Raw genomic sequence first — 20,548 nt, 5'->3', positions numbered from 1 at the left:
CTCTCTCTCTCACACACACACACACATACACACACACAACATATATACACACATACACACATGTATTCACATATACACACAATCAACACACGCGCCTGCGCGTAAACTGCTTCTAGAGTGAGGGTAGAAGCTGCAAATGATCAGAGACTCACAGTGAATCTTGGGGGTGTCTCCTAGACAGCAGTCATACAGTCTGCTGCATTTTTGAAGAGGTAGTGTCTGATTTCCAAATGCTTATTAGTAATTCAGAATTTTATTATACCCCTATATTTCATCTTTATAATTTTGAAAGTTTGGTTTAGAAAACCTATAATGTAAAGTTTTCTATTTCGTTTCCCAAGATAAAAAGTAATGTGCTTCAACATCTTTACTATTTTTAATAAACAGCCAATCGATGTCATTTTAAAATTTTTAGTGTTGAACAATTCTGGCATGGAAGTGTAAGCATTAATTTATTATGTATTCATTTTATGCTGATTTGCTGCTTGGTCACATTTTCAAACAGTTTTGAGATGGGTGCTGTAATTAAGTCTGTAACAAAATGGATTTTATGGAGATCAATTTTTTTTCTGCTTCAGTTTATTAGAACATATAGACCAGTATTTGGGGTAGCTTTCTGTGATTATACTATTGTTTCCAAAGTGTATGAATAAAATTCAGAATTATGCTAGTGCTCATATTCAGCTGTGCCAACAAAGATAGATAATTTTTTAACAGGAAAAGATATTTAAATTCTGGGGCTTTATAATAGTGACTATGTCATTTTATATAACTTGGCTTTGGGAAGAAAGCCTATTTTAAGCATTGTTTTTCTTTTTAGAGCAAAATTCAAAGTCATCTCATTGTCTAATAACTAATTAAAATGAACGTTTACTTTCACTTTAAGCTATTACCAATTCTTTTGTTAAGCAGACAATATAAATAACTGTCACAGCCAAAGTATTTACTAAGTCTAGTTAATATCAGTACATCTTATTATGCATTTTGTCTTTGGTCAAATGCAAAACCACCTGTTTACAATTTAGCAAGGCCTCTAGCTTCTAGATAATATTTATCGAGGCTGTAGTTGTGGTCATATGATCTTCATTATTAAAACTATAATGGATGTTAAAGGCTAGTTTCAATAACAAATATGGCCATATCCTGTTTGTTTAAATACACAACCTATGGGCTATTAAAACTTCTTCTCCCAAATAATTTTTAATTTCTGTTTGTAATTAGTGTTTGACGTTGGTTGTACTAGCTATTGAGAAAGATTTCCAAACTCATAGATTTGGTCTGTGTATTAATTGTTGCAGTAAACATGCATTTATTCTTCCTTACAGGGATTTGTAAACATTGACTCTAACCAGTGTTTAAAGTTTAGTTTGACAAGAATTAAGTAGAATATTTTGAAAGTTATATGGCATACGTGAATAATGTAAATGTATAAAATGACTTTTAAAATCTTTCATACAGTTAATAACTGCGATAATTTCTAATGATTTCTATTTAAAAATATTAATCTTATGAAAAATAATACAGTAGCTCAGAATTCTTACTGTATTTTTACATATTTGTGAAATGAAGATATAATATCTTTTTCTCTCATTGAATACCAGACTTTGTTCATGTGAGGTTTATAGTAATATGCCTAAAGTTATTAATATCTTCAAGTTATTTTTCATTAAGTTATTTTTCAAAACGATCTTTGGATGTAATAGAAATCCTCAAATACAGAAACTTGTAGTGTGCTTGGCAATCTTTGTGTGGCTTATCACACACTTTCGTAGGTCTTGAGTCTTAATTATTTTAAAAGATTTGTGGCTGTTTCTTTCCTTGATCCTATTTGGAAGCCACGTACACAAAGAGTTCTTTAAATACCTGGTGTTTGGTTGCTTAACACAAATCATCCAGTCATAGGTGAATCATTTTATGTGAGACATAAATTTACAATAGAGTGAAAAAACGTGAATTGTTAGGTTAAATTTTCTTTGATCTTTTTTGTTCTGTGTTTACTTATGATTGGCAGAAAACATTGACTTTGTCACTTCAGCACTACTAAGCACCTTTATGTTCATTTGAAAAATTTCATGGTTTTCAGCATGTTTGAGTGAAGACTTTTCTTTTATATGCAATATATTTTGGTATGAAATCAGTAGACTGCATGTTTCTTCAAATCGGGCAATTCACTTAAATAATTAGAAATCGTAACAGAAAGGAAATTCCTTCTTCCCCACCCCCCACACTGATCGAAGGAACGCGACTGAGGTCCATGGTATTCAGCCTTTACTGTTTGCTGGTTAATGCCAGAGTCCTAATCTAGTTTCCAGCAACACATTTTTCAAAATGTTCATGGTGGTGTGATATGCAGTCTTTTAAGTCACAACATTATGTAATGTCTTCCACCAAACATTCAGTTAGGGTAGAAACCTTAAATGAAAAGCTTCCTGCTTACAGAGGAGATTATAGTTTGGGTCTGATTTTAAATTGGTTTCCACTTCGAGTTGGAACCCATGAGAGATAATGTGGAAGGTGACATATAATGTAATGTTGAGGGATGTATGAAATGACAGATCTTTTTCCTGAAGTTATCTGGTTATTGTTGGATAGTTAGGTGGCTTGGAATAAAGATGATAAAAGAAATAGAATTAGCCATGAATATATCTCAAGTAACTAGCAGATGATGTTGCATCTGGGCCAAAAAGCTATTGCAAAAGAGCCTGCACCAAGTGTTTGTCTAATGAATAAATTATATATGTGGACTTTTATGTCATACGCATTTTTAAAAATTGTGGAAATATATACATTTTAAAATATTTATTAGTGTTCAGTTACCTTTTGTCATCGTGTATCTTGTTAAAAGATAAAAAGAGTAGAATTATTATCATAATGGGATGTTTAAATTTTTTAACACTGAATTGGCCTTCATTATATACCCATGAGATTGGTTAAAAAGTCTGGTAACAACACTGGTAAGGAAGTGAAGCAACTACAACTCTCTTTAAGTGTTACTGGGAATGTAAAATAATATAACCACTTTGGAAGGAGAACTGGCAGTTTCTTGTAAAACTAATCATTCTTCTACTACATACCATGTTTCCCCGAAAATAAGACCTAGCCAGATATTCAGCTCTACTTCTTTTGGAGCAAAAATTAATGTAAGACATGACATGACATGACATGACATGACATGATATGATGATATGACACCAGGTCTTATAATTTTTGCTCCAAAAGACGCATTAGAGCTGATTGTTGGCTAGGTCTTATTTTCGGGGAAACATGGCACATACTACTAATATTCTATGACTCAGCAATTCCACTCCTAGGTTTTTACCCAGGAGAAATGAAACCATATGTCCAGAAAAAAGATTGAATAAGAATGTTCCTAGCAATATTAATCATAATTGCCCTCAAAGTGTAAAGATTTCACATGACCTGTAAGAGAAGACTGGATAAAGAAACTCTTAGATTCATATAATTGGGTACCTATTGACAATTGAAAGGTACAATCAGGAAAAACTACTGAAATATGAAGCAATATAGATGAATGTCAAACCTTCACACTGAGTTTAAAAAAAAAAAAAAAGCCTTACACAAAAGAGTACATATTGTATACTTCTGTTTTTATGAAGTTTTGGAACAGACAAAACAATGCAAAATAACAACCATCCACAACAGTAGTTGCCTTTGTGAGTAGATGTGGGCATTGACTGGAAGAGGGGGGCATGAGGAAACTTAGTGGGATGTTAGGAATAATCTAGCTCTTGATAGGGGTTCAAAGTAGACAGATACATGCATTTATTCAAACGGATTGAATTTAAGATTTATGCAATTCACAGTAGGTAAATCTTACTAAAAAGAAAAGAGAAAGGAACCATTACAAACATTGAACTCTAATTAATGATATGTATACTAAATTGTTTAGGAGTGAAATGTACTCATGTTTGACTGCACTTACTTTGAAATGCATCAAAAAATAAGATAAATTGATAGTCAGGTGCCTGGATGGATAGAGAGATAGATGGATACATCTGAGATAAAGCAGATGTCAAAAATGTTAATTATGGAGACTACCTGATGGATAGTGGGTTTTGACTGAATTCTTTCAATTTTTTTGTATGTATGAAAATGTCCACAATAAAATGTTGGAGAAAAATGGGTGTTTATTCTAAAAAAAAACCTTAGGAAACATACCGTTTTGAAATTTATTCTAATTTAGACTGAATATATGATAGCATTCTGTAAGGTTTTCCTTTTCCCTCCCTTTCACAACTTAAAATTTTATCTAATTACATCATCTTGATTGCAGTGCTACCTTAATTGCTTGTTATTTTATAAATCACATTCCTTGGTGCCACATGTGTAATCCAGTGATTAGTTTAATAACATTTATTAGGCACTGCATATTTTGTGGCAACTGTAACAAATTGCCATAAACTTGGCAGCTTCAAAACAACAAATATTTTATTCTCTCACAGTTGTGGAGGCCGGACATCCAAAATCAGTTTCAGTGGGTCGGAATCAAGGTGTCAGCCTCCCTCTGGAGGCTCTAGGGAAGAATTCATTCCTCTTCTTTCCAGCTTCTGGTGGCTGGAACATTCCTTGGCTTGTGGCCACATCACTCCAGTATCTGCCTCTGGGGTAATATTGCCTTTTCCTCTCTGTGTCAGATCTCCATCTGCTTCTTTCTTGTAACTATACTTGGAGGTGTATTTAGTACCCACCCAGATAATCCAGGATTAAATACCCATCTCAAAATCCCAATTTAATTATATCTGCAAACTGCCTTTTTCCACATATGGTAACATTTCTAGGTTCAGTGGATTAGGGGCTGTTATCTTTGGGGGGCATTATTCAGCCTACTACAGGTATTTTCTTAATGTGCCAAGTTCTGTGCTAGAGCCTAAACAACAAAAAAATTTAATTGCTTACTTCATGCCAAGTGCTGCTGTCCTATGTGCTCTATACTTTTTTTTCTTTTTTTTTAAACTAAGGAAAATTTTGATTTGATTTAATGTGAATTTTTTGGACCATACATTTTTTGTATATGTCAAAGATTAAAACCCCAAAGTGCTAGTTTTCTGAGAAATGTACTTCAGGAAATTCTATTCCGTTCTAAATAACCCTGTTTTATTTGTGTGGAGGATGTTAAAGTTGACAAGATTATGAATTCCTTTTGGGAACAGACTTGTCTTATCCATCTTTGTATTCAAATAGTTAGGGACATAGTAGGGGTTAGTAAATGTTTGTTGAATAACTAAAAATGCCTTGCAAACATCATGAAATGTAACCTTTACAAAATCCTTGGAGATAGATATTGTAATTTCCATTTTACAGAAGAGACTTAGAGAAGTTGAATTATTTTCCCAACCTGAGGACTATATCTTACACACACACACACACACACACACACACACACACACACACACACACACACACAAACACGCCTTTGACAGAGCATCTGAAAGTAAGAGCATTATCCAAAACTGATTGATTTTGTACATGAAATATTAAAATTCAGAAAAATTCGGATGTAGCTGAGTATTACCTCTGTTTTATTATTGTATTATGTTATTAATCATATGCAATATACTTTTCAATTTTAAACTTTTTTGAGAGGCCAGTTTCTTGTTAAGACCACAGTAGTATTAAGAAATGGGAGGAAATTTTCTAAATGATATAGAATATTTTGATACTTTCTTGAAACTTCAGCCTTTCCCCAGGAATACCTCAAGTATATTTAGTCTTTTTTGTAGCTTCTTTTGAACATCAGAGTTAGAAAAAAATCATTGATATTATGAATCTTAAAAATAGTTATACTTCTTTCTTTACTTTGGTTTCTTGAAAGCTTATTCCAAAATCTTATCCCACTTGTAGAAGCTTCTTAGCACTGAATCATGTGAATTTCTTCAGGGTGAGTATATATCCCTAACTGCAATTTTACTGTTCATATTTTCTACCTTCATTGCCTCTCTCAACTATTTCTTTTGTAATTTTGTATGCATATCTAGTGCAATAGGTTGAATATAAGTAAACAGATAAAATAAACTTAGGCCGCTGAGTAATTATGAAATATTTGAATATATTTATATCTGTTACATATATGTGTTACAGTATATTGTTATATATTGTATAAATTGTTTTTCTTCTTTTTCCTCTTCAATATTCTTTATACAATCTTAATTCAAGCCACTAATTCAACCAATGTGCCCCAGAATTCATATAACATGTTCACTGACTTGCTTATGCTATTACCCTTTATAGCTTTTTTCACCTTTCCAAAGTATGATGTGACATTGAAAAATATTGCCATTGTTTTCCCAAAAGCCCCAAATTTTGCTAAATGGACTAAGTGTTTTATGTGTCTCATGACCATGTATTTACCTTTCAATAAAATATCACAAAAGGGGACATCCTGTTGTTAGCTCAGTTGGTTAGAGCGCAGTGCTCTTAACAACAAGGTGGCCAGTTCAATCCCCACATGGGCCACTGTGAGCTGCGCCCTCCACAACTAGATTGAAACAACTCCTTGACTCAGAGCTGATGGGTCCTGGAAAAACATATTTAAAATAAATAAAAGTTTAAAAAATATATTATCACAAAAGGAATTTGTGATGTAACTTTATTATTATTATTATTTTTTTAGTAAAATTCTATTATTACCAGAGCAGAACTCAGACACCCTTAGGATCCACAGAGACACAAAACTGATCAATTAGCTCCGAGCACATTTCCCCGAGATCCCTTACCAGGGCCTGCCATTGCTCTCTCCTCTTTATTCCTCAAAGGCCTTTGAGAACAATAAATGGTCTTTCCTCCACTCTCGGTCTTGCTTCTTCCTCAGGAAACCAGAACATATTCCTTTATTAGGTTGGGGGGTACTTGAGAGAAGTGTTTATTGTGTAGAACAGAAATGTTAATACTGTTATTCCGTTTCACTACGTGGTTTGTTGATTCTGCAGACAGAACAGGAACTGTAGTAATCAACAACAGAGCACTTAGAAATATGCCAGGGAGGCGCTGTTCATTTTGATTTATCTTTTAAAATAACAAAGCCACGTACTGGAGTTGGGAGTGTTGCTTGTTCCTGCTGGCTGTCAGACATGTTGTCTGCAAGGTACCCACTGTCTGAAGCAAATAGTGAAATACGCCTTCCCATGCTTACTTACTGTCTTGCTTTTGCAACTTTCTGCAAGGAGAAAATGGGTAATGCTTACCCCCCATGGTTTCTATCAGTGTTACACACTGGTTTCATTAGCTTTCTACCAGTCTCCCTAAGCAGAAAGAGATGTGTTTTTCCTTCAGAGGAAATAGGCTGATGACTAGTCCAAGAAAAGCAACCTGGATTTTAGTGATTATGGCACTTCAGGGGCTGCTAAAATGTCTTTACTAAGTGCATTTACAACAATTATATTTTTGTTGATTTAATGACAGTATTGGTAAGGAAAAATGCATTAAGAGTTATATTTATAAATGTATATACATACATGCACACATATATACTATGTACTCATATAAATTAAGTTGTTGATCTCAAGTATTTGCATTGATGGATAAAGAGTTTAAAGAATCCTCTAGAAGTATATTTTACAGATAAATAGAAACTAACAATAAAACTTCACTGTTCTTTTCTCCCAAATGCAGGATTAACTCATTTTATATAATTTCTACTTCAAATCACCTGTGCAAATTATTTTATTGGCGTTTGATTAGGCCAGAAAGTTAGTAAGCTTAACAATTAATGAGAAAGCACAGGCTTCCTGAGTATGAATGCTTGACTTGGAATGGAGACTGTTAATCTGCTTTCTTTGTGTCTTATAGCACCTATCTAATTATAAGCTTTCAGAGACATCAAGTCAGGTGCTCTCTTCATTGTGTTAAAAAAAATATATATATATATATATATATATATATATACACACATATATATACATATACATATATATACATGTATGTATATATATTTTAGGAAGTTTTGCCTTTAATTTTTTTATTTCCCTTTCTATAATTTCCTTTGATGTTGAAATATAACTATTTTCATTTGATTTTTAGTAGATATAATAGAGATAGTGATATGATTTTTCTATTTCTAGGTATCAACATTTATATATATGTATATACATATACACACATATATATGTACATACACACACGTATATATAAAAATATGTATGTATGTATGTATGTATGTATGTATATTGCCAAAACCGTTGTTTCTAACAAAATTTTGAGTTAGTACATTGGGATGTTGAGTACCACTGTTACTGGTAGCCAAAGTAAAACCATTCTTTTGACTTTTACAAATTGTCTTTACCTACTGTGTTTTATATATAGTCTTCTGAGAATTTGGCTTATCCAGAAAGAAATTCTGTGCTTTCCCAAGTGAGAAGGAAATCTTTTGTCAGCATCTTGTCTGAGTTAACTCCTTGGCTGTGCAGGTCACGGGAGGTCTGTGTTGAACATCAGTCTTTGGCTCTCTCACAAAACTCTCATTGAAGCGCAGGCCAACTCCCCAAGTACAGAGGTTAAAGAGGCAATTAGTCACTACAAAGCTGAACTTGTGGTGTCTTCTGGTACGGAAGTACTTAACTCTTTCCTGAATGATGCCTGAAAATTCATCTTCTGGGTGCCTTTATATTCCACTAAAATAACAAGCTTCACCATTTTCAATTAAAGAGGAGTTGAAAATCTATGATATCTGTTGAACTGAGACTTTCTTATTAATACTTACTGCAGGTAGGGTAAAGGGCATGGGGATAAGCAGGAGATTATCATCACTTACATGTTTAATGTGCCACCTAAATTTTACTTTAGCCTTTTGGAAGCCTAACAAGTCTTTCTGGAATATTTCTCGCTTTACCGTGGAAGCTGTTATTTATTTCTGATCATGGGGAGTTTGCGGGGGGCCGGAGGAGGAAGGTTTTTGGACCTTGCCAGAATTTTGCCCGAGTTCGTTAAGGGCCCAAGCCTTCGCTTCCACACAGTACAGTTTTGTTAGATGCAGGATAATAAAATCTTCTGCCCACTACCTTAAAATGCGCCAAAATGCCATAAACAGAGCATCAGTCTTAACTGTATCCGCATTGTGCAGTGCCTGGATTCCCCCCCGAGTTACTGGTTATAAATTAATGGAACCCCCAAAAGCTTAAAGGAAGGAGGTTTTTTAACTTTCCTATTTCAAAGTAAGCACATTTTTTTCCTGTGGAGGAATGAATAAACGGTTAAATTAGGAAATCTTGCCTTTAATTTTTTTTATTTCCCTTTCTATCATCTCCCTAGCTGTTGAAATATAACTACTTTCAGCTGACTTTTAGTAGATATAGAGATAGTTATATGATTTTCCTATTCCTCGGTATCAACATTAATCTCAACAGTAACAACAAAAATAAAGAGTAGTTGATCTATTAAAGTTATAAGTATTATGTCTGTCATAATAATGTGGCTTTCTGATTATATCTTTTAACGTTTCTAACACATAGTTTACACTCAGTAAAACATTGTTGAATTAAATAAATAAATGCTTAGAATCTTTTTTCTGCCTCTTGCATATTCTGAGGAATGCATACAAAAAGTTAGCTTACGTTGTTATGTAATGAGTTAGCATCGTTGTGGCAAAAGGATGGAACAAGGGCTCAAATTAAAAACAAGACTTTCGGATAAATATATCTGAAATATTAAAGCCAGAGCCAAGTTTGTCACAAACATGTTAGTTTGATCATCCTCCCATCCTCTTTGGAAAAAAACTTGAACCATCTTGCTTCTTAGTAGTTTAAAGAAAATGTGCACTTAAAAAATATTGTGGGCTTTATTCTATATGAAAAACATTTTTAAAGTACTCTAAGAAACACGCAAGTTAAATGAAAACATGTTTTGCTATATAAGCGAAGAAACAAAGTATTTCCATAAGAGCTGGTTTGTGATGGTCATTCCTAAATATACTAGAAAATACCACTTTGGTGTCCTATTCATCCTTTCTCAGTGCCGACTCCTACTTACTCTCCAGTTAGGAAACATACCAGTGTTAGAGATGCTCTGGAGAGGGTGGTCCAGAAAGAATCAGCAAATGATAACATCTGCTAGGCCTCCCGCAAAGGTGGGACACCTGTGTTGGCAAAGATGCAAATCCATAGAGCTTAAGTTTCAGTAACACTGAAGTTCGTAGGCCACTCATTGTGGTATGTCTCATTAAAAGCAAGAAAGAAAAAACTTAACTATTCTCATTTTCTAACCTTTCACTATCTCTGTGCTACAAAATGGGCATCAATTCTCCACTGTTTGAGTAGCAAATACCTAAATTAATCTTAAACTCACTAATCAGATATTGGCTTTCCAGAGAATAGAATTTGTTAAGTGAGAACTTAATGAGTGTCCCAAGATAATTGTTGTTAACTGGTATTGTTGACATTTTGCATGTCACTCCTAATCTTTGCCCCTGTGGTATATTAAGAACTTTGAGCAAATGATTTAGCATTTTAATTGCAAGTCAACCTTTTAAAAAAATCTCTCTCCTGCAGCAAACATCTCTTATGAGATGTTCTATGAGAATATCTTTAGAATTTTACATGAAAAATTGACTTAAGTATATACTGGGTACTGTGTCGTTAATGTGGTGGAATAGAAGAGTATTTACAAGAAAGTACAGTAATACAAAGAGCACTTGATACGTCATTTTGATGCCATGTGTCACTTTCCCGAAGTAGTCTTTCATTTGTCATTATGTGCATTTGTTTCAGTTTTAAAGTTTAAAAATAACTATTGCATTCTATTTCTGTAAGGTTAAGGTGTTGTGTAACTAGGAGTATCTATAAATAAAATGCTCATAAATTAAATTACATTCACATGTAAATAAGGGGAAATGTATTATTAATGGATTTTTGAATTGATTCATCTTATGCATGTTTACCTGGTAATTTATCTTCTTTTTTTTTTTTTACATAGAAATCTTTTATACAGTGTGTTTCCTGAAAGCAGGATATACCTGTAAATCATGCCCATTCATTTGCTGCACTGGGGTTGGATTATTCTTCAATAAAACTCAATTTGAGGCTTTGGAAAAATCAGTCAGCTACATTATTCTTTTTGTAAGATGCCAAATTGTGTTTTGGTGACTTCTGCTATCATTTAGATGACCTGTGTATGAGTTAGTCAGATGAGCTTACATAGCACAAAATTGGACCACATTTGTTCCCTTGTTGTTCTCTGTAGATCTTGTAAATCCTTTTTATTCCTGTTTTGCATGCGTGTGTGTGTTGGAACTTCTTACGGGGAATATAACATAGAGTCGCTTGTTGGCTTATTTAGTTTTAGAATGATGACAATGAAGCTGTGTTTCTGAAACCTCCAAATAGATCACTTTTATGATGTGTTTGTGTTTCAGGAGTTTTAAGGTTTGATCTACATGTTTATTCGACCTCAAACATACCCAGCTCCCCACTCACTGCACTTATTTGCCAATTACTTTACAGCGCTCTTTGTACTTTTTGTTTTAAATCGGGGGGTTGTTTTGTCTTACTGCATTTTTTTTCTTTTGCTTGAATATATATATCTATTATTCAAATACAAAAATGACTTAGGAAAGAACATCCTAAAGTTTATTTAGAAATTCACCAAGCCACATACTAATGCATCTCTAATGGGGACATTTCTTTTCACACCTCTAAGGTGATTGAGCCTGTCCTTTAAAGTGAGATTTGCAAACCAATATCTGGCAACTCCAATTAGCTTCTTTTGGGTTTGAAGCACATCACAAACAGTAACAAGGTCTCCTAGGACATCCCTCTTGCAAGCAATGTAGTCATATTTCCTCATTAGTTCTTTTCAATTGTCACTAATGCCAAGTTCCTGCTTTTGAGTCGGAGACAAAAAACATAAAATTTGGTATGTACGTAGAATGGGCCATTGTTTTCCATAATTCAAGGCTCTTTTGAATTCCTTTGATAGTTTTGAAGCTTACACAGCTTAATTCATTAACCTTTACCCTTCACATAAATCAGGTGATTAGCAATCTATTGCTAAGGAGATAGATTTCCCCTCCACTGAAACTAAGTAATGCCTCCTTTTCTTTAAAAAATAAAAAATCCCATATAGCTCACAAAAGAAACCTTTGTGTTGCTTTTTAAATTTCATCAAATGTTTCAGGTGCATTTTGAATATTATCAAAAGCAAGTGAGCATAAAATTACATTATTATAAAAAACAATTCTGGATGCTTTGGAACAGGTTTTCTGGCCCTTTTCAGTATTCTAAAGGAGTTTATATATATGTACTCAACAGCTGTTACTCAAGAATTTACAATGGCTGCAATTTTTAAAAATTCTTTTCAGAACCCTGCCAAAACATAAAAGCAAGAAAATTATCTGAGGAGAGGCGATTCAGAATAAACTGAAAAATATTAAATGAACCTAGGGCATTTGATTCGGAGAAATTTTTCATGGAGGCCCTCATTGTATAGAGAATGATAATGTGGGGCTCTAAAGAAGGTGGACGGTTTTTCTGTGGTTTCATGGAGATGAGACTAGAGGAAGATTATTTTCTCTTGTTACGACATGTCTCCCTTTATTTCTCAGAACTTGGGAAGATGGTTTAATAGGTTTGTGTTTGATGTTCGTGGGCTACTTTGACAGTCTTTGATATTCTTTTCTCCACTATGCCATTTTACTATATTATGAATTTTTCCTTGATAATCTTACAAATTGTTATTCTCCCTGTGGATATAGTTCTTTTTCAGAATTTTATAATTCCTCAGGTTGTCATGCATGGAAATGGGAAATCTTGAAAAGCACTGACCCATAGAGAATGCCGGTCATATGGTATTCTGAGGTTTGTCCTTAGGGACAGTGGGGATGGGATTGGGTGGGGCAAGAATGGCTAAAAAATTGAATTTGGGATTGTGAGGTTAGAGACTCGTCGCTTGCTCCTAGGGACAAAACTATATTTACCACTGAGAATAAAGAATATTCTCCTATGTGATATCTGTGACTCGAAGAGGGAATAGAGAAGCAGAGGTTTTAAATGCGGTCTTTGGTTCTTGCACTGTCCTTCTCACTTACAGATGGTCACTTTGCAAACATTTCTCTCTTTCATGGGCACTATTTTAAACACAGCTCTTTAAAAACTTCCGTGACTACATGTAGTTTGAATAATTTTAAATGTAAGTAATTACTACGCTTTACTACCTTGTTTGTTGCCTCCATGCAATCTATACAGTGGACCGGGACATGCTCTCATGTTAATATAGCCAAGGCTCTTGCAAAACAGAATAGAGTTATTTAGAGGAAATGTGGTCCACAAACTTGTGTCACGTGAAGGTACTTCCCGTAAATATATTTTAGAATGGACTCAGTTTCCGGAAGAAAGGACAGTCACCACCCATGGTGTTTCACCATGACCTGCTACCACCACAGGCTGCCTGGAAAACTGGACCTGGACTAGTTACAGTGCTTCAGGCAGCAGCCAGGGACCTGATGCGGGGTTCCATCATCCCCAATTTACAGGAAGAGGATAATACAAACCACTTCCATTTTCAGCTCCCAAAACAATAGCTATTTTAACTATTTGAAGCAATTTTGTGCTTTAATATTTTATTAAGAGTTTCAATCCACATTCACAGGACTTGTGGTTTCTACCCTCAAATATCACATTTGTAAATTATGTGATATTTAAATTAAAAAAATAAATTTTCCTACAACTCTTCCAAAGAATAGTTTTTTTCCTCCATAAATTTCTATTTGAAGGCTAGTTCTATGTTATACATAACTTCTAGCAGATTGGAATTAAAAGTATTTGAAAACTGTATGTAACAACTTTCAAAAACTGCAAAAATTCTAGATGATCCTTTGTAAAAGCAAAATGCTTTTATAGTTATCTTCTCTCTCTCTCTCTCTGTCTCTCTCTCTCTCTCTCTCTCTCTTTTTTTTTTTTTTTTTTTTTTTTTTGGTCTAAAGGATACTTACTGCTTACTTCTAATCATGTGTCATCTCTCAGACATTACCTCTTGAGTAAACTAAATACATTGGCAGTATCTGTGTACAATAACTGTTCTGTGTCATGTAGGGATGTAACCTGATGCTCATGGCCTTTCATCAGTTTTAGGACAGTTTTCATCCAGTGACTAATTATTTTATATGAATGCCGATTCTTGTTGCCTACGAAATAGCATTTGATCTGTCTTGTACAGTAAAATCAATTTGTGCTATTTGCTGTTTGTAGTTTGCTCTGTGTATCTTTAATGTTCATATGTGCTTGCATATCTAATACGGAATAAAGTTGCAGGAACACAAATAGGATATTGCATTTGTTTAGTGATTTTTCATAATCAAGTGTAAAATCAGACATTTTGAACTATTTGAAAAGAGCACAAAAACAAAATAAATGATGTGAACATTATTTAAACACTATTTCATTTTGTGGTAGTCATACAAATTATTGGATCTGCTAACTTTTTTGGTAGGTGATGGAGAACAATGAGATATTTATCTTTGATATGCTAGAAAGTAGCCAGACTTACTTTGTAACCATTTAATGTTTTCTAATCATCTAGGGCCTTCATGTTTATCCTTAGCATGGGAAAATTGTTTCTAAAGTTGTATATAAAACATGGTTGTTGCCAGTAATGTTTCATTTCTGCCTTTATCCTTTCTTTTTTATGAGTTTATTCAAATGTTACATTAAAGCCAAATGACATGGAATTAGGTTTTAAATTTTCTCTTCATAATAAATTGTACCAATCATAATTACATTGTGTTAATGTTTTAAGTTTTCTTTTGCAGCCACGTAAGACCTTATGAATTTTTATTATAAATCTTTTTTTATACATAGCCAAAATGGAAGATTGAATATATGGTGATGTATTTTAGAAATGTACACTTAAAACCTATATAATTTTACTAACCAATGCCACCCCAATAAATTTAATTAAAAAAAATAGCCAAAATGCTTATTCAGTTAAAAATAGCCTGAATGCTTATTCAGTTATTCTGAGGAACTTGGAAATGTTTATCATTCCATTAAAAGAATATTCTATAGAAATGTTTTTAAAAGAAAAATACGCCTTTTCCATAACTAATTTAACCTTCAACAATGAATTATGAGAAATAAAATTGTATAAAATTTTCTGACATTTTATGAAGATACCTACAAATAAGCCAGACAGCAAATAAAATATCTGAAAGACAGAGATGGATACTTAGGGATTTTTTGATGGATTATACACATAGGTATCAAGTTAGTTGATCCTTATTTCCTAGAAAAGGTTAATGACTCTTTTTGCTTTTACCCTTTTTCTTATCTGTTATTTATAAAGATTAAAACAGGAACTGCACTGAAGGATGCATATGCCTATGTGTCACTATGTGCACGTTTTTCTGATATTATAGGGGACCAAGCCACAAAATGGACAGTGTTGTTAATCATTATTTTTAAAAGTTCATTCAATTCTGTACTACATGTTCTGCTCGGGCTATTAGAGCAGAGTGCACCATTTGAAAACCTTTTATCTTAAACCAGAAAAGACTATAAATCTTACATATATATGTCTATGTTATTAAAATGGCCTCTATCTATACATTAATTCATTTAAAATATTAAGAATAAATCATTTTAAAGTAAAAGATGTTAAAGTTATGCGTGCAGGTTTTTCTTTCTATAATCAATATGTTATAGAGTTTTAAAACATTTTTATTTTATGTTAAATAAAATTTCACCAAAAAAGTGTTTCAGTGTTACCAAATTTACATCAATAATTGAACCACGAGCAATATTACCATCCACCTCTAATGACCATCCATCTATATTCTAGAGTTTCATTATAATTATTTGTATATTATTTTATTATATAAGTGACATGCATTCATTATATAGCATATGTTTACTAGCCTTTTATTACCAAATGTAACATTACTCTTATAGAAATCTCTTTTCTCATTGTGTTGATTTTAAAAGATGCACTAGTCATAAATGTATTTAATTAAAGTTATTTAGGTATTAGAGCACTTCTGTTTAAAGCTGGGAATATAATACCTTTTCCTGAAACGTTTTGAAAGAGGTTTGTTGAAAGAAGAGAGCTGTGGCATTCATCAAACGCTGACCTCTTCCTGTTGTAGTCGTGGCCAAACTCTTGCTAATTTAACTTGAAATGCATTAGTGTAACTCACCACTTTTTGTGTGTGTTTCAGGTGTGTGGAGGTCATTGCAAAGGAAGGACAAAACCTGAAAGAGCTGTATTTGGTGTCCTGTAAAATCACAGATTATGGTATGTAATGAGCCATTGTCCTAATCTTTTTCAAGAATAAGAAGTTATGAAATCTTTGAAAGAGTTTGAAAAAAACCAAGAGGAATATCTTATGGAGACTTTTTATCTTTATCTGTTCTCTGATCATACCAAAAAAAAAATCAAAAAATCATGAGACTAAGTACTAGAGTAAAATGAACATGTGTATAAATTTATCACCACATGCAATCACATGCAGATGTGCACACACACACTCCCATAGGATTAAAAAGAATGGCTAAAAGCTATACAGTGAAAATAAATGTCAAGATAATTAAGTATTTGATATAAGAAATGTAACTACAGAAATTATTACATCGAGCTGATATGCTTAATTTAATGTCATTTCAAATGCACTCCTACTGACTTTCCAATGCCAAACGTCTTAATGCTTTAAATTCTTTAAAGCACTGGAAGCTTACACGTTTAGAGATATAGGAAGCAAATGGTACACATTTGTGTGCAAGATTTTAAATTATCTTAATTTTTAGTATCCCTTTAAAATGGAGGAAAGCAAGTTCTATAAAAATATGAAAAGTATGAAATCATCCTGCTGGAGAAATAAAGAAAAATAACCTAGTCTTTTCTTTTTTCTTCAGCTTTATGTATTTTTTCTTATTAATTTGTATATTTAATTAAAATACACAGTGTTATCCAGATATTTGGCTTTATGGGAGACTGAAATGGTTTCCTTTTCTCTTTTTTTAATTTGTTCACTTATATTTGGGAATGTGCTTTCTATTATATCTTGAGGGAAACTAATAATCTGTTAAGTTTTAATTATTAACTCTGACATATGCTAATAAATGAATCCAGTCTTAGGATGTCATGATGACCATCTGCCCTGGATGAGAGAGTTGCATTTTATCAGCTACTGAATTCATCCTTTGGAAAAACTCTCCTAAAGCTTTAATAAAAATAACATAAAAAAAGATTTGGTTTTCAAATAACCCTAATTTCTTTTCAGAGTTTATTTTTTGAGAATAGTAAATATTATGGATTAATCCATAGTAAATATTATGGATTAATCCATAATATTTCTGAGTTGTTGGGCTTTTCCGAATTATATCATTCAAAAGGAGTGTTTTGGTATGCTTTTCTTTCCTTGTAGGTTGTTTTCTGGTTTGGCATATTGGATTCTCACTTACATGGAGTAACTCTAAAACCTCCAATACCTCCCTATTGTCTCAGCCTTAGAGGGTTTTTTGTACACAACACAGGGCATAAGCTCAGTGCATGTAGATGTGTTAACTAACTAGTTCACTCGTTCATTCCAAACTGTTTACTTAGCATTCAAGCTCCTTTACCATCAGTCTACTACCTGCCCCTGCAACCATATTTTATATTTCTTCCCTTTTACCTGTCCACTGCTAATGCCAGATTGCTGATAGCCAGGAGAGTTATTGATTGGGTTCCTTAGAATGAACTCTTCAAGGTCCTGAAGTAGAAACTGTTCCTGAAATTAGACTGTGTTCCAGCACCTGTTAAGTTAGCCAGTGCAAAGAAATGTTCCAGAAGATAGGGAGAAGAGAAAAGGCTTTACACTTGAGACAGATCTGGGATTAAGTTCTATCGTTGTTCTTTGTTTTTTGGCCTATGGAAGTTCCTTCACTTCTCTGAGGCTCAGTTGCTTCATTTGTAAAATGGGATATTACTGTCTGACTTCGTGCTCTGTTGTGCACCCAGCATCCTGTTTAACGATGAGCGTTCTGTGCTTCTGATACATGTTGCTTTCCTGTGGGAGGAGAACAGAGAAAAGATTCACACAAATTCTTCCACCCTCTTTCCTTTCGTAGATCTGAGAAGATATTCTTGGTTTGTTGTTGTTACTATTGTTTATTGTTATTGTTTAGTGATAGTCTCATATTCTGGTCTTTTGAGATTGTAGAATTTTTCTTTTTCTTCTGGTGACGTGAAAACTATGTTGAAGCCTTGCTAATATGGTTTATGTTTATTTGTATCTCTGAATTATTTAGGTCAGTGGTTCTCAACCCTCTCTGCCCATTAGAATCTCCTGGGGAGTTTTGAAAGCATACCGATGGCAGAGTCTTACTCAGGAATCAGAAATTCTAGGAGATGGGGCCCAGGCAATGGTTTGTAAAACCCACCTAAGTGACGTTAATGTTGGCCAAATTTGAGAACAACTGGTCAAATCCAGTTGTGAGGAACCAGGAATTAACATTTGGGGCACTTCCCCTCATGGTGACAAGAAATCTATCATGATTTTTCTCATATCTCAGTCCTTCCAGCTTTCAAGCTCTCTGTCCCACCAGTCTCTCTGCCTTCTTTTCTGAGGTTTTAGGTATTTAGAGGGTTCATGGTGAAAGTCTCTGTGCATCTCTTGGTTCTATTCTTCAAAATGTTGGCGCACAGTTGAGGATGAGGGGAAAAGGTCGATAGTTTATGAGATGGTAATATAATTGCTATTTGATTATAAAATTGAAACAAATTACTGAAAGCTGGCTCAGCTCATCTTTCTTTCCACTGGTACCATGCCAATAACACATGCATAATTTTTGTCAAAAAGACAGCAAAAAGGATTATTCATCATCACCAGAGAAACAGTGTGTTATTGCAGCTAACTGCTCTGCTAGGGGAGGCTGCCTGTGATCCCTTAGCCTATGTTAACTCTAAATCTTAAGGAGAAAAAACAGACACCTTGTTCCTTCTTTAACTGGATAAATAGAGACGTACTGTATAGAGCTATTTGATTATTGAGGCTACTTAGAAATGGTAAAATCTGACGTACACCTGCTTCATACCGGGAGAATTTCATACTTCAAGAGACGACTCACTAATTCTGCTTCCTGTGGTTTTTTTACTCATGTCCCAGCTAGTCTCCTCCTCACCTCCTTTCTCCATGGTGCGTGTTTGTACTTGCTTTCAGTATGGTATACTGAGATTTTGGGTGTTTTTTGCAGGATGCATTAATTCAGAAACAGCAGCTTGCCCGGCATAACATTTGTAATGTTTGTCAAGATTCTCACAGATGTTGAATGTGATATTATAATACTTAGCAACACCTGGCCAGGCTGTTATGAAGTTATGTTCACTTTAATGTATATACGATACAGTTGTCACGAGGAAAACGATCATTCTAATAGGCTTCTTATACCCCAAATTGAGCATAGGTCTTTATGGTAAAGGATAGCAATTATAAACAAATCAATAATTCAGGCACAGCTAAATGGAAAATGCAATTTTGAGAAATTGCTCCCTGAAGAGAAATCTAATATTGTTACTCTTCTATCACTGCACAAGTATATGGTACAGGCAATATAGTGGGGGGAAAAACTCAATCTTAAGAGTCAGAGACTAGGTTAGAATTCCAGCTCCGCCTCTTCTTTTCTTTGTGACCTTGAGCAAGTTGCTTAACCTCCTAGTTTTGTCATCTATTAAGCACATGACAATACTCACCATAAAAAGTAGTGAGAATGAATGTAAAACATCTGTGTCGTTCCTGGTGGCATGGTGGGGACTTACACCAGTAGGCAGTTCTTATAATAGAATCATCTCTTTTGTGAAGGAGAATCAGCCCTCCTCCTCCTCCAAGTGTGGCTTTTCTGTCTGTGGGAGTGATTACTTAGAAGTTTGATCTATATTAGTCTATACCTGCCTCGTTGACTTCATGCCTAAGCTATCGAAATCAGATTCTAGTTAGTAGGGAATAAAAAGAAAGCTATAGCAAAAGTGTAAACTCTTTAGTATGCTCTGTTAGGTGTCTGCCCTATCTCTTGTCTTTGTAACCTTCATTTTTGTTTGCGTAATTTTCTCTTGGTTCCCCTCATGCTTTTCTTTGTTTCAATAATAATAATATGTCAGCTAATAGTTTCTAACCTTCCTTTCCGCTCACCTTCAAACACTTTTCTGTTGAAACTTCTCCTCCTTTGGGAAAGTATATCCTTAAGATTAAAAGGATACACTTATAATCAACCTGTGTCATTTGAGCCCATGGAGGTCAGAACCAGGCTTTTTCTTTGGCGGCAGGACACAGAACATGTGGTGTAATAAATGAGATGGATGAACACAGCACCAATCTCCATTAGTGTCTCCACAGTGAATTTTACCGGTGTGACCCTGTGTCAGGGGTCAGTTGTAAAAAGGACCCAGGTTACTTTCTGGGTTGTTATCACATTTCTTTTGACTTTAGCACCCCTGAGGGCTTTAGAAATACACTCTAGAGGATATCTTTTTGCTTCCCTTCTCAAGTTGTCAAATAACCTTTAATTAAAGAGGACTATAAACACTCAACTACTGACATTGGTGTCTGGGGCCTCCAAGGTCATTGACAACCCCA

The 20,548-nt window shown here is 34.1% G+C and overlaps 1 protein-coding gene across 2 annotated transcripts in view; it reads left to right on the top strand.

Annotated features, from left to right (window-relative positions):
* FBXL17 (F-box and leucine rich repeat protein 17) overlaps positions 1-20,548 on the top strand; it is a 461,969-nt gene that overhangs the window by 288,029 nt on the left and 153,392 nt on the right. For both annotated transcript variants that reach the window (XM_033110526.1, XM_033110525.1), the window contains one exon: positions 16,157-16,233. In XM_033110526.1, the coding sequence (XP_032966417.1) occupies positions 16,157-16,233 (77 nt within the window). The remainder of the gene's footprint in view (positions 1-16,156; positions 16,234-20,548) is intronic.

The sequence above is a fragment of the Rhinolophus ferrumequinum genome, chromosome 7, assembly GCF_004115265.2.
Source record: "Rhinolophus ferrumequinum isolate MPI-CBG mRhiFer1 chromosome 7, mRhiFer1_v1.p, whole genome shotgun sequence".
Classification (NCBI taxonomy): domain Eukaryota; kingdom Metazoa; phylum Chordata; class Mammalia; order Chiroptera; family Rhinolophidae; genus Rhinolophus; species Rhinolophus ferrumequinum.
The sequence above is the reverse complement of the archived record's forward strand: the minus strand, read 5'-3'. Positions and strand labels throughout refer to the sequence as shown.